General features: G+C 50.6%; 1 protein-coding gene across 4 annotated transcripts in view; it reads right to left on the reverse strand.

Annotated features, from left to right (window-relative positions):
• Positions 1–24963, reverse strand: part of TOX2 (TOX high mobility group box family member 2) — a 135468-nt gene extending 110505 nt beyond the window's left edge. The window contains exon 1 of one of the 4 annotated variants that reach the window (XM_019458432.2): positions 24796–24963. In XM_019458432.2, the coding sequence (XP_019313977.1) occupies positions 24796–24894 (99 nt within the window). In that variant the 5' untranslated portion in view covers positions 24895–24963. Of the gene's footprint in view, positions 1–14868; positions 15005–23454; positions 23749–24795 lie in introns of those variants that run through there. The other 3 variants (XM_019458430.2, XM_019458436.2, XM_019458429.2) reach the window with 3 other exon arrangements.
• Between the last annotated feature and the right edge of the window lie 523 nt (positions 24964–25486).

A 25486-nucleotide genomic window follows, 5' to 3' on the forward strand; every position in this document is an offset into this window, starting at 1 on the left:
AAAGAAGCCCATAGTGCTTGCTGGATGTTAAACTTTCTAACTGGGAATCAGAGACTGAGAAGAAAAAGGTATAATTTATTGTGACTGAGAAAGCGTGAAGGTAAAAAGCCTTCAATTATCATTTATTAATTCATTCAGTCAATAGCATTTTCTGTTCCCTCCCTCTGCCTATTTCCTACTCTACGCAAGGGACGGTTCCAGACACAAGGGCAGTGTGTAATTAGGACACTGTCCTTGATCCCAAAGACATCTCAGCTCATGTATGTAGGTGAGAAAATATTATATAAGGGATACAGTGCTCACAGCTAAGAACCTCAGTGTCATTGGCTGAGTGTGGAAGGAGGGGCAGGGTTGGGTACACAGAGACAGGAGGAAGCATGTTAAGAGGCAGAGGTGGGGTGACACGGGGCAGGTGCAGAAAATCCCTGCATTCTCCATTAAACACTGAACTCCATTACGTGCAGGAATTCTGGGGTTGTGACCATGCTGTCCCCATGCATTCAGGCACAGAACAGCTTCCCGACCTGGACCCATTCACCCTGAGAGCGCCTGCCCCATTAAACACTTGGGCCAAGGTACCCAGTGCAGGGTGGCAGGGGTCCCAGCTCTTCGGACCCTCTACTCAGCTCCTCTTGGGAGAACTCAGCATTTTTTATTTTTATTTTTATTTGGGGCATTTTGAGGCAGCTTGATGGTTACGGTTCAAAACACAGAGAGATGACTCAGCTTCATGTGAAGGAGCCGAAGCCTTTTGGAAAGATATTTCTGTTTTAATGCTTCTCTCTTCTCAGCCACAGAAGCAGCTCATCCAGGCTGCCTTGTTTTCTTGACATTCAACTGCTCCCAGAGTTGGGGGCAGGGGCAAGGGCCAGACTCTGGGGGCCTGACTGCCTGAGTCTGAATCCTGGCACCACCCCTTACTAAGAAGACCTGGACAAAGTCATACCCTCTCTGAGCCTGCATTTACTTAAGACTGCCTTGTGCGGTCTTTGTGCGAAGCCACCGTCACTCATGGCACAAAGTGAGTGGACAATAAATATTAGTGTTAGTAACAAAAGCCACCTGTGCTGACCTTCTACTGTGCCTGAATTATCTCACTTAATCTTTACATGCTGCCGGGTACAAGTTCCCATTTTACAGATGAATTGACTGGGGCTCAAAGCAATGAGGTGGCTTGAGTTTCCATCTTCCCATTCGAGAGGGTCAGTGCACACACCCCAGGCCGACTCAGCAGCGAACCTGTGTTAGTTCTTTCCTTCTGTCTGCCTCTCTCAGCACCAGTAGCCAAGTGCACACCAGCTCCTCACTGCCTTTATCTGCAAAATGGGGACAATATTCTGAGGTTGTTGAAATATTCTAGTTATGGCTTAATAAAAATAATTCCATGAGGGTGCTCAAAAACCTTCAATAATATCGCATGATTCCTTTCTCCGGTACCAAGAGTCAACAAAACGCTGAGCTCTTCATGTGCAATATCCCAAGGAGAGATACGAAGCTGTTTGGGAAAACAACTCCTCACAAGTCAGGAGAAACCCAAAAATGAGAAAGAGGTGCAAGCTCATGCCAAAAAAATTTAAACAAAAAAAAGGACTTTAAAATGATCCATAATGCAAATGGGAACACTGCACCTGCACCATGACATTAACACAGGGTCTGTCAATCTTCTGCCCCGGAACAAACAGAAAAAGCTGGTGCAGGCAAGCACATGGTAACCCGAGACAGTCAAAACCCAAGTTTCCATCCCTGTTCCCCTGCATTGCCCTGCAGTATATGCTGACAGGGCAACCTTAATAGTAACTGACTAATTGTAAACCCTGTGATTACCAGGGTTGATTTCCATGGAACTTCCTTTTACAGCACCGAGAACCTCTCACGAGCCTAATTGCCAAGTTCAATTTTAGCTCTGTCACATCCAGCCATCGCTGCTAACTAAGGCAGCTGCCTCCTTGCCAGGTAAGCTGTAATGAAGTCGGCTCCCTGCTTAATTTCACAATATTGTGATGCCCCCGTCAGCACCTGTAAATGCTGGAGGCTCTGAGCTGCTGTTGAATAAATCTCGCCCAAGGGAAGTGATTAAAGCCGCTTTGCGCCTCTGTGGTGCCTGTCTGGATCCTCACACCCACTGGGGCACCGTGGTTGGCTTCATCCCATGTGCCTCCTCGCCAAAACTGCCAGCCAGTGTGGGGCCGCACTGGACACCTGACGGTGCACAGGACCCTGCCTCCCTTCATCCTCTGTAAATGCCTAACACTCTCTCCGCCACCCTGCAGCCCTCCTGGAATTCGAACTCATGTCTGACTGCACCAGGTGGCCTTCATGTAGTCCTCAGACACACTGCACATGCTCATTTGTGGGGCTTATGCCTCATTGTGTCACAGTGCCCACTGGCCTTGGCATCTGTCCTGTTATGAAACAGTCACCACCTCCCACACACGAGACTCCCCCTGACTGGGTCCCAACAGCAGAGCTGTGCTCTCCAGGCACTGCCGGGTATGTTTGGACTTCAGCTTTCGTCCAGAAATCGGCAGGTGTTAGCCATGACAGGGCACACGGGCGAGAAGTGTGCCCTCCGAGTGCCCACGACTCGCTGGGCATACACCACGTACTTTATACCCACATAATCCCCACAATCAGCCGGAGTAGCAAGGAAGAATGGTCTCATCCCCATTTCCCCCATTTTACGGGAAACTAAAGCCTGAGAACTTCCATGAGGCTGGTGAGAGGAATTTCTTTCAGCTCCAAATGCCAGTTAAGACAGTATTTCTTGTGAGGACCTGTCAAGCCTCTTCCCCCTTATCAAAGAAATCCTGGGGTAAATCTATTTCCCTTTTCACTCATCTGCCAGGAAGCCCAGAGCTGGATTTTCTGATTTCTATAACTGCAGAGCCCCAGGACCAACATACCTGCTTTCATTTTTCCACCTAGAATTTTTTCTATTTTCTATTTTCTTTGTCTCTAATTTTGGAATGTATTAAATATACTCTTATAGCTTCATATGTGTTCTTGTCACTGAATAACCAAAAATAAACAAGGAACCACCAAAAGTGAGACTCTGAGAGGTTAGGTGGGTGTCCCCAGGTCCCACAGCAGGCCCGGCGGTATCACCTTCTTCCTCCCCTCCTCAGCCAAAAGCAGTTTCTGAGCATTTGCTTCCTGCCAAGCACAAGGACAGGTCCTGTGATAGCCACACTAACTTCCCAACACAAGGTAACGCTTACAGCAGCACATACTCTATCCCAGGTACTGCTTCCTGCATTTACACATATTGGTTCTCAAGACAACCCTGTTAGGTAGATGCAATTATTATCCCCGTATCACAGAGGAGGAAACTAAGGCACAGAGAAGTTAAGTAACTTGCTGGATGCTCACAGCTAGTAAGTGTCACAGACAGGACTGGAAGGAAGGTTCTGGGCCTGCCGTCCATGCTCACTGTGGTGTTGTCAACTGAGTCACCAGATCCCTCATTTTACAGATGAGTCAAGGTTCCAAGAGACAAAGGGATCACCCTAGCCTGGACTTTGACTCTCCAGTCTGGATGGCTGCAGATGTAGAGAGAGAAGCCAGTGGCTCCAGGAAGCCCCACTCTCAACATCCAGCCAAGGCAAAGCCATGCTTCTGGAAGCAAAGGTCTAGGTCCACTCCTGCCAGAGGTGCACAAGGAGGCTGACAGGCTGAAGCACAAGGACTGAAAATCTTCTCAGTCTCCAAGGCCACCTTAGCCGCCCCTCCACCACCACCACCACTGCCCTGGACCCCTGTGTGGTGGGGCAGGCATCGCAAGCCAGCGGCCCCCACATGGGGAGCTGACAAACACACTCTTCCTAGCTCTACTGGTGCCTGAACCCCCAGTTCAACCAAAGACAGTATGGAAATGAGTTCCGAAGCATGAAGACCCAGGTTCAAATCCCAGCTCTGCTAGTAGCTGTGAACCTCTCAGGTAAGGGTGAGCCTCTCTGCAAAGTAGGGGATTAATGCCACCACCTTGCTGGATGTCTGTGGACACTGGCAGAGACCACTGGCCCTGTGCCCACACTCCCAGAATAGACGCGTTGCTATTTCGGTGCTGATCTCCAGCAGCATCCTGGCAACTCCGTCCAGGGCATCCAACAGGAGATGACAGAGGGAAGGAGAGGGCAGGGAGGTTTGCTCCAACTTATCTCATTTAGGACATGCTTTCTGGGACAAGACGGAAAAAATAAAATTCAATAATAAAATATGAGGTTGGATAAAACCCAAAGTCAGGATTGATTTTGCTAGAACTACTAGGTCCTACCTCAGGCAGAGAGGAGGGCTAAGGGAGTTCCCAAGGGTCACCCCACCGGTGGTGGGCATCTGTGACATCCCCTGGCCATCAGCAGCAAGATGGGCTGCCGGCCATGTGATGCATCCCAGTTGCCGTGGTTTCTGTTTATTCTGGGGCCCGGTACAGAGGAGTGTTTGCTATACTCCGACTTGGCAGTCACCTAGGCCCCTGCACTGTCCTTGGCTGCACACAGGAAGAGCCTGCATGCATAGAACAGGCACTAAGATTAACTCCGCCCCACAGGGGCTCAGTCCAACCCAGGGTGGATGGGACCAGGCCCCCATTTTCAGATGAGAAAACCAAGGCTTGAGGCCGGTGGCACTTGCCTGGAGGTTCATGGTGATGTCACAAGGAGCAGGAATTCAAACTTGAATTTGTCTGACCTGTCCCATTTTTCCACTTCTGTGCTGGCTCATTTATGATCAGGCCTTTCTAAAACTGCACCGTCTGATATGCCTTGAGAGAGCCTGCTGAAGGCTCAGGGACATCGAAGGCAGCTCACGGGAGTAAGTAGGTGGTTCCCCAGGGGGCTGGGCACTCAGGTCCCCACCCCAGATCTGATACCATTCTCAGTTCATGGTTCAAAGATCACTGACCAACAGAACTAAATCCAAACCCTTACTTAACCCAGCACCCTAGACCTGCCCCTCAATCCTATACCTATGACTTCTCCCTCACTGCCTCCTTGTCGTTTCCAACGCCCAAATCCCTCCTCTTCCACAGGATTTCCTGGGTGCCTACGTGAGCATTAATCTCTCCCTCTTCCCAAAGGCCACCAAGCCCAGCTGCACAATGTATAAGCTGCCCATGGAAAGGTCTCTCACCACCTCCCTACTGAAACTGTGTCACATGGGGGCTGCTCAAGGGACATCTATGAACCAAAGTTCCTTTCGCAGCCCAAGCATGCTGACACTTAGAGGGAACTGGCACATCAATGGGTGCTTAAATGTGCCAAGTCTCTCCTTCCACAGGACCTTTGCACATGCTGTTCTCACTATCTAGAATGCCTACCCTGCCCCCACCACCTAGCAACGCATCTTCCTGTAACTCCTGAAGTCCTTTCTGACCCTCCGTTACCTGGGCTCATAGCACTTGTGCAGCTCTCCTGACCAACCTTGTCATGCTCCCATTTTGTGTTCCATTATGTCATTATAGGTCTCTTGTTCACCCTGGAGTTCCTGCCACAGTTCCTGGCACACAGCAGGGGCTCCATAAATGTTTGCTGCCAGCCATGATAGATTATAAAGATGAATGCAGGTCCTCCCGTTTCTACACATAGGCCCTCTGCACAGTGACGTCACTGCTCCTCTTATCAAGAGATGGAGTCTTTCTTCACACCTTGAAGGTGGGCTTAGCCATGTGACTTTATGTGGTCACTGAGACAGCAGCAAGTGTTTCATAAGGAAAAACTTGAACAGCACTTGTGAACTAGAGCATCTTGTCTTGCTGCACCAGGAGCCCCGAAGCGCTAAGTGAAGGAGCCCGAGCTGGCCTGCTGGAGGAAGAGGTTTTGGGGAAAGCCCAGCCAACATTCAGCCAGCTCCCAGCCAGCAGCCTGCCAACCACCAAACAGGTGAGTGTGGCCATCCTAGATCATCCAGCTGCCAGATAAATGACCGACTGATCACAGATGCAGGAGGGAGCCCCGCGGAGACCAGCCAGCCCATGCCCAGAGAGTCTTCCAGCTAACCCACAGATTGTGAGCTAAATAAAACAGTTGCTTTGAAGCACTAATCTTAGGTGGCTTTGTATGCAGCAACAGACAACTGATACAGGAGCTAACAGAAGAGCATTGGCCATGATGCGCTCACAGCCAAAGAACAAGTGTGTCTGGTCTATACAACATCAAGCTGAGAACAACAAATGCCTCTTGGGACGTAGAAAGCAGCTCAAACCCTGGGTTTGAGCCCTACTGGCCTATGACCTTGGTTTGAGCCTGGACAAGGCAGGCACTCACCTCTGTCTGTGCAGTGGGAATAACACATCCCATGCCAAGTCTCCTAGGTTGAGATGGTTTGAGTCTAAGCAGGGAACACATGCAAAAGGGCCCCTCAAAGGAAGCTAAAGATACTTGCATATGGTGCAGAATAAGCATCATGACTTCAGAGCTAGATAGATTCTGGTTCGTGATCCATTCTGCTACCTGCAGGCTGTGTGACCTTAGACAAGTTCTCTATCCGAGCTTCTGGTGTTACCTGACCAGGTGTCAGGTGTCTGTGACATGGTAAAAATAATATGTACCTTGCAGGACTATTGTGAGGGTTAAGCAAAACAGTATACATAAGACCCCTGGCACATAGTATGGATCCAGTAGATAGTAGCTCCTCCTCTGTCCCCACCCCCACTTAGCGGGTACCTCTCACACCACTCCCCTTGCCACCCAACTTGGCAGTAACAGTTTCCATGTTTGATATCAACATCTTGTGCCAGGTGCCAAGTTGTGACTGTAGCTTACATAACATCCAGAGAGAGAGAGAGAGGCTTACATGAAGAATGAGAAAGAGCTGGGTATTGCCAGATTCTACTGGGGGAGAAAAAACTCGGGCCACGGATAAGAGAGTAAAGAAGGCTGAAGATGTTTCAGACCTGAATCCTCAGCCTCAAAGTCTTGACACACCCAAGCCCACATCTACCTTCATCTGGGATAATTGTCTGTGGTCCTTCCTCCCTTTGCCTCCAAGGCACGGGGTGTGCGGCCTGGGGCTGGCCACGCAGGAAGGAGGGAGGCAGGAAGGGGGGCTTGTCACAGTGGCAACCAGCTCTTCCCTACACTGAGACTGCTGGGTAGCAGTGTTATTCCAGGCCTTCCGTCCCACAGAGCGCCTACAGCAAAAGCGGAAGCCCCTCTGCCCCAAGGACCCCAAATGCCCAGAAAATGGTCTACAGAAAGGGTCGGGGATGGACTCCATCCCACCCCACCCCACCCCACATGCACATGTACACACACACACACACACACACACACACAAACACACACGCACGCACGCACACAAACACACTGATGAATAAGCTGAATCAGGGAAGATAGATGCACCAGTGTGGGGGCAGGAAGGGCCCCAGAGCAGAGGGGCACAACACTGGCTCACTCCCCTTGCACACACCACGCCTGCCCCAAAGCCCTCTGCAGCTCCCCCCATAGGACCCAAACTCCAGGGCCTGGCACTCAATGCCCTTCCCAAGTTGCAGGTTTTGCCTCTTCTTCCACACGAGCCTATACCCATCCAGACAGCTCTGCCATAGTTCCCTAAGCCACTGGTCCCCTTGGCCTTGGTCACACCCCCTCCCTGCTTGGTGCAGTCATGGAGGCCAAAAATGGGGGTCCTAGCTCACAGGTTTGGGTTCCAGTCCCAGTGTGACCAGGGCCCAGTCACCACACTCCCGGTGCCTCAGCTTATCTGCACAGCGGGATCAGCTTCTACTCCAAGTGTGGTTGCAAAGAGTAAATAAATAATGTAAGTGAAATACCCATCCCATGATAGATACTAAATTAATGGCTCTTCTGCTCTCCCCTCCTCTATAGGTCCTCATCCTATCCTTCTTGGAGGTCCTGCCTAAATGCCTCCCTCTGCCAGGAAGTCCTCCCTGAACACTACAGGTCTCAGGGATTCTCTCTCTCTCTCTCTCCCTCTCCCCCTCCCTCCCTTTATCTTCCCTTCTCCCACCCTCTTCCCTCTCTTTTTCCTCTCTCCCTCCTCCCCCCACCTTCAGCTCTGAAGTAAGAGTTGTCTTATCCTGTACAGAGCCCCACCTATCTGCCCATCCCTACCTGCAGGCTCTATCACAACCTAAGGACAAAGACCAAGGACCAATCATGAGCAAAACCTTGTGAGGCTGCAGCACAGTGCCCAGAGAGCAGAAGTGGCTTACCCAAGGTCTCACAGCAGACTTCAAACAAGAGCAAACAGTCCTGCCTCCTTGTCCACACTCTCAAGGCTATCAGACAAGGATACAGTGTGTGGATACTGATGGGGTCTTACCCAGATCTCCCTTTTCAGCTCTGTACCCATCCCCCAGTAAATGGGTGCTAATATCCCTTCCTCTGCTGAAGAGCCCTTGGCTGATAGGAGAAAAGCATAGGAAGCATATCACTCCTCCCCCACCCCTCCCTGAGGAAGCCTATGGCCAGTGACCAACTGACAAGGGTGTGCAAAAGGCCACCCACAGCCCTGACCTCAAGACGGGACCAGCTCTGTAGTGCCACTCTTGCTCCAGGGTTCCCCACAGGATCAGGCTGAAGCAGGTCTCCAGCTGAGACCACCTCCTTGCTCCCCTCCTCCTCCAGGCTTGTCCTGGGCCCCCATGACCCTTCTCAGGAGGGCACCCCACTGGATCTCTTTGACAAGCATCCTTGTCTCAGGCTCTGCTTCTTGGGAGCTCATCCTGACACAAAGGACTTGATTCTCAAATTGTGGTCCGCTGACCAGCAGCCCAGCATCTTCCAGACCTTGTTAAGAGCTGAAAAATCTCCGGCCCTACTCCAGGTCTCCCAAATCTGGATCTGCATTTTAACAAGACTCTATGTGATCTACATGCATGTTCAAGTTTTGAGAAGCTCTGGCTTAAGGTAGGTAGTCACCAGCCAACTGCGGGACCATCCAGCAAATATGGTATTAACAACACGCGCCCATCTGTTACAGCAATTATACAGCTAACGTGGGCATTATCCAACCCTGATTATTGACTGTGGAGGTGAGCCAGCTAGTGTGGACATAACCACCCCACACACCAGTGTGTTATCTCCATGGCCCACCTTCTGGTGAGTGTGAGTTACAACATTAGCAAGATGCAAGCTCCATGTCCTTCTGGCCTGAGCTCCAATCCCACACCCTACTTGGTCACCAGAATTCTGTTTCTCTTGGAACGAGTCCAGTGTCTGCATTAGTCAGTTAAAGCCTTTGCCTCTACCCCTTCTTGAGGAGACCGCACCCCTAACACCAGACAGCGAAGAAAAGTTCCCCAAGGGCACCCCTGCAGAAGATGCTAGAAAGAGGGGAGGTTAGGATTCTCCAAGATCCTGGTGGGTAGGGAGGGGGAACAAGGCCATAGATGTCTCTGCCCTGGAAGAAGCAAATTCCTGGCCTGCCCTGAGTCAGAAACCCCTCTTCAGAGGCCCCATCCAGCCACCCCAGGGTATGAGCCCCCTCATCCTGGTGTGAGTCCCTCAGAGACCCTCTAAGGGGTTGTCCATGACCTTTGCAAAACTAAAGGCAATAACCAAGTCCTATGTGCCGAGCAGACCCCAGGGCCAGCCCCGGAGACTGCAATAATCCAGACGTGTGTTTGGACAGGAACACCCTGCAAAGCTCCGTCAACTCTGCCTGTTGCCTGAGGAGGGAAGCGCTTCACCTTTTGCTAATCGTCCTAATTCATTTTTTATTACTAACTTTCCTGTTTTCTATTTGCCATCTGATTGAAGATATTACCAAAGGCATTTAAACAGCATCAGACCGTACCACAATGGCAAACATAACTCTTTTTATTGAAATCTGCATTAATATACATATAATTCCCTGATCACAAAGACCTCATGGTCCACATGTTACACCCTAAGTGAAGGCAGGTTTGACAAGAGGCATATACACAATTGAAGGTTCCTCAAAAGACAATAAGCCACGTCAGAAGGGTGGGACAAAATGGACGCTTTCTCGTGCTGCTAGGGAATGTGGATGACTCTTCTGGAAAATGACATGACAATCCAAATCAAGAGCCATAAAAATGTTCACTTTGGGTTCTACTTTGGCCCACAGCCAACAGCCTGGGTCTTTCTGCAATGGTGGGAATGTTCTGTATCTGCACAGCCCAGTGGCTATCGAGCACTAGTGAGACCTAGGAGTTCAATTTGATTTGATTTGATATTAAATTTAAATAGCCACATGTGGCCAGTGGCTATCATGTTGGACAGTGCAGGAAGCCATCATCGAGTCTCTCCTAAATAATAGTAATCACCTGCATCCACTCTCACCCTCATCCAAAGTTTTCCCCAGAAGACAGCTGCCAAGATTCTTCTAAAATGCAATACACCTCAGCTCCCACTGCCCTTTGAGACAAAGTCCAAGCTCCTAGACATGGCCTTCAAGGCCCTATCTCCTGGGGACAGAGAGCATCCCACCTCTCAGGGAGCCTAAGGTGTTCCAGATGTTGAAGGGGCAATGACAGCGGCACAGAGAACAGCAGTAAAGACCTGGCGGGGGTGGGGGGTGGGGGGGTGGCCCTTGAGAAGAAACCTAGAAGACACATGGGCAGGAGTTTGCCAGGCAGGTGGGAAATGCCCAAACCAGAGGCAGAGCAATCAGAGCTGCTCCCACAGACCCCCGTCCTTGTGAAGCTAATATTCTAGCAGTGTGGGTGGGACATAAACAAGAAATGCAAATTATGGTCCATGAAAAGAGAAAAGATGAGACAGGTAAGGGGTTCCTGGAGGATCCAGGTGGGGCAGAACAGTCTGCACTGAATATTCAGAAAGGAAAGGACCCAAATCAACACTGTTCTTTAGTCTGCACGGTGGGGTCGTGGCAGGGGATCTCCCCCATTCCCTAAACGTTTGGGCAGGTAACATAATCTTTATAATTTACAGTTTAATAAAAAGAAGGGGGTCATCCCTTCTGGAGAGAAGTCACCCAAAACTCCTGCTTGCTCAACAGAAATGTTCCCACGAGCTGGAGATTGTGCTATCTCTGAAGGCCAGGCCCACCGTGCCCCAGATACCCCAACCCAGGCAACAGGGAGTGATACCCTCCCCTCGAAAGCGGCAAGGTCACCACCGGCCGGGAGATGGGAGGCGGACAAAACAGGGGGCTGAGGTCTACCAGCCCTTGCCCCAGAGAGCCAAGCATTGATTAAAATCCAGACGATTTTAAACGTCATCCCTCTTGACTTACACTTCAACTTTCTTTCTTGGGCTCAGCTGGAGGGGAGGGTGGCAGGTGGTAACGGTGGGAATTCACATTTATTAACAGTTGCAGGCTGGGGCGCCTGGCTGGCTCAGTCGAAAGAGCATGCGACTCTTGATGTCGGGGTCATGTGTTCGAGCCCCATGTTGTTGTGTAGGGATTACTTTAAATAAATAAATAAATAAGTAAGTAAATAAATAAATAAATAAAAGCTAAAACAAAAAACAAACAAACAAAACGCTTACAGACCCCAGACACTGCCTCTCACGTTTATATGTTTAACCCTCCTGACAACAATATACACATAAGACATGTTAAGGCCCAGAGACAGCGAGTGACTTATTCTTGGAAACACAGCCTAAGTTATGTTATAGTGGCCATCTCTAGAAAATATAACCTCCACACTGACTCATATATTCTTTCAACAATTTTTTATTGAGCACCTACTCTATAGCAGACACCATTCTGAGGTGCTGGGGACTCAGTGGTAAAGAAAACAAACATGACCCCCAGTGGTCTGAAAGGTGGAACAGACACTCAAGTAATCTCACAGACACATTGTGCGATGGGGAAAAAATACACTAGAGGCTGTGATGGAAAATGATGGGATAACCGCAGTGATTAGAAGGTCAGAGTCTTTGAAAAGGCGAAAAAAAATGAGTAAGAGCCAGTCATGTGAAGAGTGAAGGCAAGAACATTCCAGGCAAAGGGAATAGCATTTGCAAAGCCCCTCAAGCTAAAAAGAGGATGGTGGGGGAGACTGGAGGCATGAGGGGGCTGGAAGCAAGAAGGCCAGGACGGCTAGAATGAGGTCAGCCATGGGGAGGTTGTCTTTGCTCACCACCATATCCCCAGCACAAAGTCTGGTGCCTTGGACAGAGCAGCTGGGAGTAAGGCTGGAAAAGCAGGCAGGGGCTAGATCACACCAGGATTTATGCCCCCCCCCCAAAAAAAAAAAAGGTATTTGATGTTATCTACACACCAGGGGGAGCCACTGGGAGGTTTTAAGCAGAGGTCTGATTTAGGTTGGTAAGAGTTCACCAAGCTGTAACAGAGAGCCGTTGAGTGGTTTCACCCAGAGAAATGACAGGACCCAATTTACACATCAGAAAGATCTTGATCATGGCCGGGATAACTCCTCAGCTCATCCTAATGTGACTTGTGGTCACTAGATAGTAAATGTCCCCCAAAGCTAAGCATCCCCAGCTGGCGTGTGGGAGGGGGCCGCCTTTCAGAAAAGCAAGACAAAGCAGCAAATGACAGGATGTGTTGACAGAGCATCAGACGGGCACAAGGCTGTTGGCAGATGGAAAATTGTCCCAGAGAACGCCTCAACAGGGTCGTGGCTTATTGTTAATGTCGAGCCATTAGGAAAACACAATTATGTGCTTCACTGATATTGTAAGACATAATCTGAGACAGAGCGCAAACATTTAGTGCTTCATCCAAAAAAGAGGTAAGACAACTAACAGAAGAGTCACTGGAGGAGAAGCTTGCATTGCACAGGTGGGTGGCCAAGCCCTCCAGGTTGTTTGTTTGTTTGTTTCTCCTTGTCTCATGTCTCTCATTCAAAGTCAAAGTTTGGCTCTTAGGCATCCATAGACAGATTTGGAAAGGGAATTAAAATTAACCTATCCCGGGTGCTTAAGCAGACATTATTATCTCATTTAATTTCATAAGCGGGAATTTAATCCCATCCCAAAATGGTAATCCCATTTTGTAGATGAGGAAACTGAGGCTCTGAGATATTAAGTAGCTTTCTAAATGCCCTCGTTTCCCTCTTGAGCTTTATCTCTTGACACTCTCAACCCCTTCTACGCCTTTGTAAATGTTGTTCTTTCTATCTGGAATACTTTTCTCAATGTTCTTCACCTGGCCAATTCACCTTCAAGCATAGACCAGGTGTCCCCCCTCCTCTGGGAAGCCTTCCCTGACCACCTCAGCCTGGCCTGGTAATCCCACACCCATTTGGAATTGCTTATTTTTGCCTATCTCTCTAATATGACTGTGGCTCCTCAAGGGTTAAGGACCAGGTCTTAATCACCTGTTCCTGCCTAGCATCTACCATAAAGCCCTGCAGACAGCAGTCAGTGAATGTTCTTTGCATGGCTGAATGAATGAATGCACTCTTAATAAATTGCAAAGCCAGGATTTGATCCCAAGCCAATATGACTCCACAGGATATCTCTTGGCCAGAGTTTATGTCTGTGTCTTATATAGATCAATCAGAAAACAAACAAGCATGGAATATATCATAACCATACTAAGGACTTCATTCATGGCTCCAAAAGAGATGCCGAAAAGCACCACTTCTCTGGGGAAAACAGGATGATGTATGTGGGGTAGAGGGTTAAGCAAATCCTTTTCCCTTCTGCAAGAGAATTTCACCTTTGTTAATTGTCTAGCATAACTCCCTGGAAACCTGATTAAAGTAGGATGTTAACTATGTTACTAGGCAACTCTGCTTATGGTAAAAATGACCTCTGACTGGTAAACTGTACCTGGACTGGAAGTAACTGTACATAAATTATAAATATCTGATAAAGAAACCAAACTTTAGACTTTCCTGAGTGCAGTGACTCTTGTAACTGACATGCCCCCTTGCAAGAAACCCTCGAACTAAAGGCTATGGAACTAAAGGCTACAACAGATATGGGTCCTTTGAGGAATAAGGCTTGTGAGCCAGGGTGACTTCCAAACCTTGTGGGTCTCATTCCCTTGCACCTAAACTAAAACCCCACAGGGTGGGGAGGCAGGTAACAGAGGAGCTGGTGGCTACCTCCATGGACTAAGGCAGAGACTGTGGCTAGAACTACTCCTGCAGAAGAGGAACAGATCCTCTTCTGCTGGCAGGTGGCTCCTTCAAGGAGACAGGAACCAAGTGTCGCCCATGTGTGTCTTGTGAGTCTGAATGTTTAATTGAACCTCATCAAGTCCCTGTGGGATATACAACCAGAAATAAGGGAACTGATACGGAGAGAAAGGAAACCATCCCAACCAAAACCACCACTACACCTATTCTGAACGGGAAAGCTCCTGAGACTCAGCCATTTATAAAAGACAAAAAAACCTGGGATGGAGCCTATGTTCGCTGTCCTACAGAGGGCCCAGATGACCTGAATGGTACTAGGCAGCAGGAATGAGGGAGGTCATGTAAATCATGGAGGCCTCACCACAAACCTGAGATGGAAGTGTGGTTATGTGAGAACACAGGAGATCAGAGAAGTTAAGTGACAGGTACAAAGTCACACAGCTTGTAAGCGGAAGGATAGGAAGCCAGGCACTTCCGCTGAGCTCAAAGTCACATTTGAGTCCACTGATTTTGCAAAACAATGAACTTACAGCTCAGGTGAATGAATAGAATAGAAAAAAGCATGGGGGTTGGGGTGAAGGGACCTCCTTAAATAATGTAGATACCACCCACTAGGCACTCAGTAAATATCTGCAAAATAAATGAGCAACGAAAGGCCCAGCGTCCATATTCCACATTATCAAGTTCAGTTCAAGTCAAAACACAGCAAAATGGAACAATAAAATTTATGCATGAGATTGACCCTGGGTTATACTACTGAGTTGGATTCATTTCCAACAAGTTTCTAAATCATTTCTGCAAATGAGGCCCAACTTCGAGATAAGCACGTTTTAATTAGCTGTAATATGAAGGCATTCTATTACCAAGGGATGTTTGAAGTTGAAAACCAAGGCAGAAGGCCCAGCTGGGAATCCCCTGGCCCCTAGAAGAGCCAAGGTGTCAACAGTAAAAGCAAGGGGCAAGCTGATCCACTCTTCCATCCCTGCAGAGGGCAGGAGCTCCACCCGGCACCATGGAAGCTGCAGGAGACAGGAGGAGAGAGAACACACTCTGAACTCCAGCTCTGCCAACCAGCTCCTCTGCTGCCTTTTGTAACGTGATCTACTTGGATCTCAGTTTTGTCACCTACAAATGGGGACACATGTGCCTGGCATAGTTAGGAGGCTTAATGAGATGGTACGAGAATGAGCCTGAGATGGGTAAATGCTCAGCAAATAAATCTGCACTTATTTCTACCCTACTTTCCTTCATAAAATAGCACAAAATTTAAAAAATAAAAATCAGTGAGAGGGGACTTTTTGTTCAAGACGGCAGAAGGAGCACACACTTTCTGCCTCTTTTCTAAATAACACTAGAATAGAAAAAAAAAAGATATACACACATATAACACATATATTCATAATTCTTATATACACACATTAATATTCATAATTCAGACAGATAGATGGATTAAAGTGGAGTAACTCCAAAGAGCTCCCATAAGAACACAAGAAAGGGCTGGGGATCAGAAACACCAAGAGTGCCAGGCAGTAAGAAGTCTGACTGACAATGAAAGCCTATCAGCTCCGAGGCACCAGCACACCAACACAGTCCTTTGGGAAAACTATTATCCTAACTGAACCCCAGAAAATCCCCGAAGAGAAGCAGCAGGGACTGGAAGCCCTGGGCCAGGGATGTACCTGGACCTTTGTGTCAGCTTAACAGACCTCACAAAAGCTGACTGTAGGATCTGCCTCCAGCCAGGGAGGAGAATTCCAATTAAATGAGAGATCTGCCTCAGGGAATCCCCACTGTGGGTAGGCATGAGGCAGGAGAAACAAAGTGTACCAGTACCCGTGGGTAACTGCTGGTCTACATGGGAAACAGATGCCCCCAACCTCTAGTGAACTTGTCCCGTGTGCTAATAGAAGTCCCCAGCTTCAAGTATCCACACACAAACCACATCCAGGGCACCTAAAATCAACTTCACATTGCTTATCCACAAAACTATGGATTTCACAGGCATTGAGGAAACTTACAACTACAGAGCAGATCAGTCTAGACCTCTGTTTACAAGTAAATGTCCATCAAGAATCACCAGACATGTGTAGAAAATATCAGCATAAAAAGAGGCCTAAGGTGAAGAGAACTAACCACCAAGAAAACAGAGTTAATGCAGGAAACAGAAGATAAGTTAAAAAAAAAAAACCAACTGTATTATAATCTTCAAAAAGACTCAAGATATTCACATAACCATTTTATAAAAGGAATGGGATACTCTGATACAAGATCAATCAAGAAATAATACAAAATTCTGTGAATGAAAAAGTGATTACAGAATAGAGACAATAAACTTATTAGAAGTAAACTGAAGAGTAGTGATGACTAGAAGTACCTCCACCCAATACCCTCAGGGGTTAGCCCTAGGGAGTAGGGCAGGGAAGGCAGTGGGGAGAGGGGATGAGAATGAGCAGGACCCCCATGTTTTCCTTTATATTCTACCATATTTCTGTGTATCTTACAAAGAACAAAAACAAATTAAAAAAAAAAAAAGGTGGGACTCAAGATCAAGTGGGAAAATGACAGAAAAGCAAAATGAAATTGGGAGTTAATAAGCAAGAGATGTGTGTGCTATCTATCCTATGTTATAGCTACAGATGATCTGCTCATTTACCTCTAGGCTTCCTGGGAGCTCAGAGAAGGTGAAGACAATGGGGATAGGACAGCCACGGACAAGGGCTGACACTGAGGCAGGGGCCAGGTGAAGAGCCTCTTATTGAAGCTGTGACAGGACTCCAGCCCAAGGAGAAAGCCACTGTCCCCTGCCCAGAGCTGACCCCCTGAGGCATGGCCCAGAAGTTTCTCAGAAATCAGTGTGGAGTCCTTCCCACCACACAGGAAAGTACGTGACATCTCAGTAATAGAATCTCTTTGGGCCCTAGAAAATCCCATTAATTATAATTTTTCTTCACTCAGACCTAAGAAGGAATTATCCTACAGTTCTCACCCACATCATGAGATAAGGAAGAATCTTCAGCAAGTGACTCAAAGTCTCTATAAATCATCAACATGCTGGCCCTTGATTTCCTGGGAACCAAGAGAAGGATGAGTTTTCTCCCTATGTTGCATCTCCCTGAAACAGGCACTATAGTGCTCCCCTTTCTATGCATTCATGCCCAGCTGATGGGGATGTCCCAGCTGTAGCCCCCACTGGGAACCTCTCTGCTATACGGAGCCACCTGGGCCAAGGAGATGCCCTGCAGCTAATGACTGGATGTTGCAAGAACCAAAGACACAGGTAGCCCTCCTTGCCCCAGTTTGAGACAACGAACGCTACAAAGCCACTCCAGATTAGTGACCATGCTCCAGACCAGCTTCTCCCTCCATACAATCATGCTTCCCTTACTTCCTTACAGGTACACTTCCTGGGAACTTCCCCCCAAAAAAACTTTCCACAGGCAACCCTCCATCTCAGAGTCTGTTTCCAAGAAGCCCAATGTAAGACTCTCCAAGGTGAAGAAGACTCTCCCCATAACTACAGAGGGCCTAAAGAAGGCAGGGGTCTCTGGGATACCTGACTGTGTCTGAGCCAAGGCCACATGGCCCAGTCCAACAATATGTTCCCAGCAACATCAGCATCACTTGTTATTAGCGCTGCACATTTTCAGCCTCTCCCCAAACTTCCTGAGTCAGAACTTCTGAGAGCGGCACCTAGCAATCTGTGTTTCAACTGCCCTCTGTCCAGGTGATTCTATTGCACTAAAGTTTGAGAAGCAGAGCCTCTATGGCTACCGGGTGAAATGAAACACAAGTCATTAAACTTTTCCATCAGCAGAAGACCAAGGGACAGCTGCTGATAACAGCCTGATTCAGCAGCATGAAGCATTCCCTACTCTGCTCCACACCTCTGGCTCCAAGGCACTCCTTTACTTAAAACCCAACCAGCTGGGATGTGACACCCTTTATGACAATCTCTGCTGGTGTCTCAGCTCCCCTGTAGGCAGGCCTCCCTGCCTTAGGCTACAGTATCCCCAAATCACCCTCCAGGCCCCCTTGCAATAATTGCTCTCCCCTCTGCCCAGGACACCATTCCAAGAATTCTACATGCCCCCCACATAGCCTGCCTGGCGTATCCTGTAAGACTCTGCTGTGTGAGGCCTTCCCACAGCCCTGCCACATCCCCAGACAATTATATATTTAATTATGACTCTGCATTTTAAGCCATGTTACAGACCCACACAGCCTTTCATCTAGCAAATAAAAGTTTCCCGTTGAGTGGCTGAGCCTTCAAGACACGGCTGCATCCCCTGGCACACAGTAGGCACGCAATAAAAACCTGCTAAACATCTGAGAAGCCCAGCAGTAAATGGGTAATTACATAGTGAAAAACCACAGTCTTATTGCTCATTCTAGCAGGACCAGAAGTTTGTTGTTAGACAGTAGCAAGTTTAAGCATCAGGATAATTGATCAAAATTTATTATCCTGTGTTATACAGCATGTTTTCACTAAGAGATAGAATTACAATTTACCACGACTCATTAAGTTAATAATTATTTACCATATGTGTTTATTGCTGCTCCCAAACCACACTGAAAAATCACTACGCGGGTTTTTGGTCCATGTAAATAGGATGACTGCCAACCACGTGGGCACAGAATTTACTGACAGGGAGACACAGGACTAAAATACTGAACAGAAAGCACAAGCTCTAAAGCTCTGTCACTCTCATCGCCATCACTTTCTAGTTTACCTGTGTCACATTTTCCAGGCCAATGGTTCTCAAACAGGGGCACTTCTGCTCCTCAGGAGACACTTAGCGAAGTGTGAGGATATATTTGGCTCTCACGACTACGGAGGAGAGGCTGCAGCCCCCCAAACAAGGAGTTATCAGGTCCGAAGTGTCAACAGTGCCGAGGCTGGGAAACACCGTTCTAGATCAAAGGGAACTTCCATGTCTTTTTTAATCTGAGCTTCATAGCAACAGTATGAGGAAGGCATTACTGCCCCCTTGTACAGATGAGAAAACTGAGACCTGCAGCAGTTAAAGAATGTGCACGAGGTCACCAGCCCACTCCAGAGAATGGTGAGGCTGTAATTAACCAGTCTTCTCTGCCTCATGAATCCAGCTCTGCTCCCACACAGATTCAAAAAGGAAACAGAACCCAAGGAAATGAGCAGCGCCTTGTCAATTCATTATGCTGAGCAGTCCGGTGAGAGACGGCTTCAAACCAGATGCAGGAAAAATCAGATCCAGAGACCCAGGTTATAGAAACACCTGATGTTAGGAAGACCCTTCCCCTGCAGCAGCTGGGATTGGTCAGTCCTCCAGCATCTAGTGCTGAAACAGGTTCCTCCAGCATTTTAACTTTCAACTGTGCAGCTCTTTATGAATAGAAATGAAAGCATTTCCTGCTGGGGCCACATGCTATATATGCATGATCTTCAACCTCAAGGCAACCCCATAGGGGAGGTGTTGCTGTGCGCATTTTGTAGATGAGGAGACTGAAGCACAGGGAAATAACGGGCCTATGCTGATGATGGTGAAGGCAGCATTCAAACCCAGTTCCTCTGGGTTCCAGAACTCACACTGCCTTCATACGTTGAGACTAGTTCTAGGAAATCAGAAGCAAGATAGCTGACCCTGTGGAATCACAAGGGGCCGGCAGTCCTTAAGGGGGATTCTTGGGACAAGGGTGAGGTGTGGGGTCCTGTCCTGTATGCATAGTCTCAACTGCTCTTCAGGCTTTCTGACTGCTCTCTGTGCTGGGCTCTGTCCTCCAGGCCTACTTGGGTAAGCTCTTCTAGGAATGACCAGTCAGCCAAAAGAGTCTTGGCCCCTGCCCTGCCTTGGATTTGATGGCTCACTAAATCTTATAAGAGCCAAACAGATGCTAAGTGCCTCAAGCTACAGGGGACAACTGGTGAGCCCTGAATTTATTCATTCATTCAGTCAGTCAGTCAGTCAGTCCGTCAGTCAGCAAATATTGATTGGGCACCTATGTGCCAGGCCGGCTCTAGGAATACAAAAGTGAAAGTAGGCACAGTGGTTCCTGCCCTCTGAAGCTTATGAGGGCCCATCTCCTCAAAAAGCATCGTTCTCATCCTTCTTAGGTAGACCACACTCTACAGTCACAAAGGCCATACCCAGCCTTCATTCATTATATCTCCATACCACAGCTCTCCTTCTCACTAGACCGATGTTCGCTGATTTGCTTGCCCTTTGCCAAGAGGGGAACAGAGGCCCAGAGAAGGGTACTGTTATGCTCAAGGTCACCCAGGAGACTGGAGGCAGCAGTGCCAAGCCTGGGCTGTGGCTCCTGACATTCATAAGGTACAGGAGTTTTGGTGTAAGGACCCTTCGAGACAGACTAGGGGAGGGGCTACAGAAAACACATCTAGGTGAAAAGTAGAAGAGCTTCCTAACAGCCTCCAGAGTCCCCGGGACCGGCCATCTCAGCTCAGAGCTCACCTGGCTCACAGCCACCCGTGCCCCTGCAGAGAGAAGCAGTGGGACCTCATCCACCAGAAACACAGAGCAGGACTAATAAACCTCAAGTACAGGTGAGGCGGAGACAGCAACCCCGCTTCGTGGATCTTCATCCCAAGGAGACTCCAGTGATTCACTGGCGGAGCTTGTGTTTATCCCCATCAAGATATAAGATGCTGTGCCCGGGGCTGTGTGGGTGGGAAGTTGCATCACTCACCCACCAGCACATACTTCCTGAGTAGTTATGGGTCAGGCACGGTGCCAGGTGCTGGGAGCCCCACAGAAACCTGTACACAAACAACCAAACCACTGCTACATGAAGTGTGGTCGCTGGACCGCCCGGCGCATCACCCTGGAGTTCATCAGATGTGCAATTCTCACAAAAAGGCTTTTGTAAAAATGTCCACAGAGGCTTTATTTACCACAGCCCAACCAGGAAACAAAGCCAAACGTCCATTGGCAGGTAAACAGATAAACCAACTGAGCTGTAGGCATACAATGTAATATTTCTTAGCAATAAAACACAACTCTGGATATACACAACACAGATGAATCTTGACACTAAGTCAAGAAGCTAAAGGAAACCAGATGCAAAACTGTACATGCTGCCCATGAAATTCTAGAACTTAAACATACTTAGTACACTTAAACTGAACTTAAATAAAGCGCTGATAACAGAAATCAGATAAGTCATTTCCTATAAAGGTGGGGATGAAGAATGTAGGCTGGAAAGGAACATAAGGGAACTTTCTGGGGCATGGAAAATGGCTATATGGGGATTGGGATCATGGTTACATGGGTGTTTACATTTGTCAAAACTCTTGGAACTGTACACTTAAAATTTGCATTTAATTTTATATCAATCATATCTCAGTAAAAAAAAAAAAAAAAATGAGCTATAAGTCATGTGCCCTAGGTCACAAAGCCACAACTGGAGATTTGAACCCAGGTTTGCCCAATTCCAATGGCCTGTTTACACGAGTCTGCCATAGTTGAGTGGGAAGCCCTAAGCAGTGCCCTCAGCCCCGTAAAGTGCCTTGCCAAAATCAGAATGAAGGCACTTCGCAGATACCCTAGGAGGATGTCACAATGCACTCCCCACCCCTAAACCACGGCAGAGACTTGAGGGCCACAGAAGTGTCAAGCTGGGAGTCAAGAAACTTGGGCTCAGGCCTCAACTCTGCTCTTCACATGCTATGTAACCTGTGAGTACACTACTCTGTGACTCAGCTGCCCCTTCTGTGAAGCAGGGGAGAAGGAGAGGATCAGTGGTTCCTAACATGGGGCCACAGATCCTGGGAGCCACAGGGCCACAGGCCCCTATGCTCACCAGGCACTGTTATTACATGAAATGAGTAATGTGCCCGCCTCATGTCTGGTAAGCTATTTTTCAAATGCATGCTAATATTACTGTGATTAATAAAATAACATCTATTTCAAAGCAAAAATGAAACCATAGCAGCTTTTGCCATTATGTATTTTCTCAAACAAAAGATACCAAAAGAACAGCCACTGCTCATGACTTTGGTTTAAAGTGGCTGGAATCTCTGTGTAGAGGATCACTAAGGGGACAGTCACCAAGGGAACAGTCGCCAAGGGCCCTTCCAGGTCATCTGTCCCATGGTTATCAAGCATCACTTGGGCAAAAGCTTGCCCTTGTGTTTCGCAGGCCCAGCTCCCTGTGGAGGCAAGCCTCCTATGTGGACTGCCAGGGCCAAGCCCCCAGTGTGCAGGCTGTGTCCTAGCTCTGCAGCCCAATTCACAGGCTCCAAGTGTGGTCATGGCTGTGCCTTGGGCCTTAGTCTCCCCTCCAGTTCTGATAGTGATCAGCTGTACGAAGGGAGCCCGGGCAGTCCCTCACCATCAGGTCCCGGCCACAATGTGCTCCACCTCCAAACCACCAGCACTAAAGCTGACGGCCCACTTGACATCTGCTACCAACAGGCATCTGACCCACCCGAGCTGAGCCAAGTGACTTCCCCGGCCTCATCCTGACACAAGCCTGAAGCCTGAGAAGCAGGGCTCACATCGAAGTACAAGGTCAGACCTTTCTCTCACCTATCTTAGTGGCCCAGCTGCCACCCTCCTTCATCTGGACATGCGCTTAGCTCTGGTCCAGGGGTCCTAGGTCACAGACTTTAGAAACCAGAATCACCTGGCTTCTCATTCCCTGAGCGGTTCTCTCCCTGGCCAGGTTTCACACTGGTTCTTGGTGCTGAGTCAGAGCTTTGTGGAGATATCCGAATAAAGCTGGGGCCTCAACTAAGTGCCAAAAGGCCCCCCCTCAGAGGTCCCCCCAAAGGCCCACATATGGGACCACCCCACTCTGGAGGGATTTACAGAAACACCACCCCAGAAAGGAGCACTCCAGGCTAACGGTCATCCACCCATCCAGACTTTGAGGCACAAATCCTGCATCCCCAGCACACCCTGAAACCACGGACTGGAACCTTGCCAACTTGATATTCAAAAAAGTAACAAAGCCACGGGCAGAAGACAGACCAACTGCCCCCTCATCCAACGGTGTTCTTCTCCCTCAAGACTCCACTTGCTACTTGTAATCAATTTTCCCTCCATCCGACTGAAAATAGCCCCAGAACAGGCCTTCTCTTAAAGACACCATCCCCCTCTCCCGCTTCTAACTTTGCCAGTCACCGGACAGAAGATAATTACACCCACCTCCCGGGAGACCTCACTTCTCCCCGACCTCGTCCCCACGCCGCCCAGGTCCTGGCGGCCCAGGACCCCACTCCCCCACCCTGGGCGAACTGCGGAGGGCTTTGCCCTGCGACCCTAGAAACCGCTCCCCAACGCCCGAGGACGCGCTCTGCGAGGCCCAGCCCACAGGCCCCGCGGTCCGCGCGGGGCCGCCCCCTTCCCGCAGCACCCACACAGCAAGGGGCTCTGTCAGGAGCTCCGGAGGTGTAGGCGGAGGCCGAGACCCCGGGAGGGCCGCCCAGCCGACCACCGACGCGCACTCACCACGCAGCGCCGCGGGGCCCGTGCGTCTGCGGCAGAGCCGCGGGGAGACCCACGCGCGCCGTTCAATCCGGGCTCCGAGTGACGAAAAGCCGCTCCCAGCTCCGGCCCCGGACCAACGCGCCGACCGCCGGACGCACCCACCGTCGGGCCTGCTAACTAAGTTTGAAAGTTCCCTCCCCGGCGAGGCGAGAGACGCGGACGGCGCCGCCGCACCTCAGCGTCCCGGGCCGGCCTCTGCCTGGGCAGCGGGGGTCGGACGTCCCTGGTTCGGGGAACCGGGCACGCGAGCTTCCATCGGGAGGAAGCGCCAGGACAGCACAGCGGGGACCCGGCCGCGGGCTGGGGCGGCCCTCTCGGAAAAGGCCGGGGGGTGGGGGCGGCTGGCCATCACCGCAGGCCCCAGCCTGGGGGCGGGGGGCCGGGGGGTGGGGGGTGAGGACTCCCGCTCACCGTCCCCGGGAAGCGACAGGCCTCGATTGGCCACTGTCAACTCGGAATCCCAGGCCCCGCCGGGCGAGTGACGGCCAATTAGTGAACGGCCAATTAGTGCGTCTGGGCGCCGGGAAGTTGAAGCCCCGACGCGCGAGTTGGTGACCGGGGTGAGGGCTGGGGCGGCGCGGAGGCCGGGTGTGACCGCTTGTGGCTGTGTGGTTCTCGTGTTCACCGTGCATGGGTGGCTGTGCGTGACAGTGCGCGCCCGTGTGAGTCGTGGGGAGTGTGAGCGTGTGACTGTCGGAGCAACTTCTTTGTGTGCCTGTCCCCAGTTGTGGCTGGGTGTGACAGGCGACCGGGGGCATGTAACGGCGTGTGTGGCATCGTGCTGTGTGGATGGGTGACTTGTGTCTATGTGACAGCGTGCGTGGGCGAGTGACTACATGTCATTGTGTATCAATGACTGTCAGGGTGACTTGCGCGGGACGGTAAGACAGCGTGCAAGTAGGTGCAGGGCTGTCTGTGTGTGCGACAGTAGGTCCCCGTGTGTCAGCCTGGGAATGAGCGTGAGGCTGTCAGGGGGCCGTGGGAGGGCGTGTCACTGTGTCATCGTGTGAGTGGCCGTCGAGGTGACTCCTGCCGGTGAACGGAATAACTCGGGGCCGGAGGGTAACGGCGAACGTATCGGTGTGACCGGCATGTGCCCGTCGGCGGGGCGGATGCGTGCGGGTCCCCCGCGCGCTGGCACCGCCGGCACCTCCCCCCGTGGGTCTCCGACAGTGCCCGGTCCCGAGCCGCCAGGTGTCTCCTGCCCCGCGCTCCAGCCCGGGACGCTCCGGCCGCGGCGCGGGGTCCGAAGGCGCGGGCAGGCCGCGCCCGCCTCGGCGCCCACCCCCGGCCCCCGCCTACCTTGCCGCAGTGGTAATAGTCCAGGTGCGCCAGGCCGGCCGGCTCGGCACCAGGCCGCGCGCCCACCGCGGGCGCCGAGGGGTACAGGCGGACGTCCATGGCGGGCGCGGCGGCGGCGGCGGCGGCTCCCGCGGGCAGTGCCTGGGCGGGCGGCGGGTGGGAGCCAGTGTGCGAGCGGGTGTGCGAGCGCGGGGGGCGGGCCGGGGGCGGGGCCCGGCGGAGCGCCCCGCCCCCGCCCCGCCCGCGCGCGCTATTGTTCCGGCCTCGGGCGCCGCAGAGGGCCGGGGGCCCGGGCCCAGGGGAGGGGGCCCCCCTCCTTCGGGCCGGGCCGCCGCGGGGTCCCCCGCCTGGCCCTGCACCCCTGGGGGTCCGGGAGGGCTGCGCGCCTGTCCAGACGGCCCTTTCCCGTCCCGCCTTCCGCCACCAAGGGCGAAGGGAGGGAGAAGCCCGGTTGACACCCCTCCCCAGAAGTGGGACACTGCCCACCCTAAATAATTAGGGCGTGGGGGCGGGGGAGGAAGGTGGTGACAGGAACACTTTCGAAGATGGGTGCTGCCTTGTCCGGGGGACCAGGCCCAGCGCCTGCAACTGATCTTAGGATGGCTTCCCTCCTTGTCCCACTGATCCTGAGTCACTGCCATTGGAGGTCTGGGAGTTGCTGCTGTTAAACTCCCACTTTACCTATGAGGAA

This window comes from Panthera pardus, unplaced genomic scaffold (genome assembly GCF_024362965.1).
Source record: "Panthera pardus isolate Hobbes unplaced genomic scaffold, ASM2436296v1 HiC_scaffold_25, whole genome shotgun sequence".
NCBI lineage: Eukaryota > Metazoa > Chordata > Mammalia > Carnivora > Felidae > Panthera > Panthera pardus.